Source organism: Aplysia californica, unplaced genomic scaffold (genome assembly GCF_000002075.1).
Source record: "Aplysia californica isolate F4 #8 unplaced genomic scaffold, AplCal3.0 scaffold00120, whole genome shotgun sequence".
NCBI lineage: Eukaryota > Metazoa > Mollusca > Gastropoda > Aplysiida > Aplysiidae > Aplysia > Aplysia californica.
Genome location: NW_004797390.1, coordinates 1,341,267 through 1,342,477, shown reverse-complemented (window position 1 = coordinate 1,342,477; position 1,211 = coordinate 1,341,267). Strand labels below are relative to the sequence as shown.

The 1,211-nt window shown below is 41.4% G+C and overlaps 1 protein-coding gene across 1 annotated transcript in view; it reads left to right on the top strand.

The window, feature by feature from the left end:
* Window positions 1–1,211, top strand: part of LOC101848579 (paladin) — a gene marked incomplete at its 5' end in the record, with an annotated part of 84,596 nt that overhangs the window by 75,503 nt on the left and 7,882 nt on the right. The window contains 1 exon segment of the mRNA XM_013081204.2: window positions 229–309. Coding sequence (XP_012936658.1) covers window positions 229–309 — 81 coding nt within the window.

Genomic DNA, 1,211 nt, shown 5'->3' with positions numbered 1-1,211 from the left:
TGCCTTGCCGACTGGGGTGGGCGATCATGGACCTCCACTTTACTCTGCCTTGCGTTGAGGCAATGGTGTCTGTTGTTCTTGCTGCTCCCAGCCATGTTGTCATCTTGTCCAGTATCTTTTCCCTCCGTCTGCCTCTGCCTCTCTTTCCATCAAACTTACCTGCTATTACGATATTCTCCAATATTATATACGCCTATATAGCCTATATACATGTGCATGTATCTCCAGGGATTTCCTTACGGAGCCAACCCTGATGAACAGGAACGAGTGAGCTGCCCCAACGCGAGGTACACGAAGGGAGAATTTTTGGTGAGTACAAGACAAAGAGTTGAGACTAATGTAAACTCCTTCTTCTTCTAGGCCTACTTCTTCTTCAAGTGCCACATCGGAATTAAATATCGGCAGTCATGATTTGCTGCTCATTTCTGTGCCTGTAGGCTCTAGAAAATATATATTAAAGAGACCAATTTTGATCATGATGTATTATAATAAATAGTTTCAATAAAATGAGCCCAATGCTGAAAAATAGAAACGTCTCACTGAACACCAAAATGAAAGTTCTGAAATGCTATGTTTGGTCAACCCTTCTATATGGCTGTGAATGCTGGACGATCACTAAAGACAGTGAAAATAAAATAGAAGCATCAGTATCGTGGAAGGAAAAGAAATCAAATGAGGAAGTGCTTGATGAAGCCCACGTAGGACGCTCAATGTGAAAAAAACAACCAGGCAACGACAATAAATGCAGTTTTTGGGCCACATAAATAGACCTAAGGGTCTTAAACATCTAGCTCTGTCTGACAAAACTGAGGGCAAGCGAGACAGGGGTAGGCCCAGAACAACATACGAAGGGAACGAAACGAATGGGTAACAGGGAAAGATCATGGAAAAATATCTTTTTTGAGAGCATCCGAGCAAGGGAAAGAATGGAGAACCATGATCGCCGATATCTGTCGCAGATCTGGCACTGGATGATGATGATAATAATAAAAAGTAGGCCTAAATATCGCCTTGTGTATTTTTCGTTGCAACGTGTAATGTAACATATACACTGTGTCAAACTCATTTATTTGTCTCTTGTTTTATGACCTGTAACCGGAGTCCATTGGTAATTACCTATTTTTACTCCTCGAGAACATGATTTACCTCTTATAATCATACAAGAAGGTTAATACATCTGCCTCTCTCTCTCTCTCTCTCTCTCTCTCTCT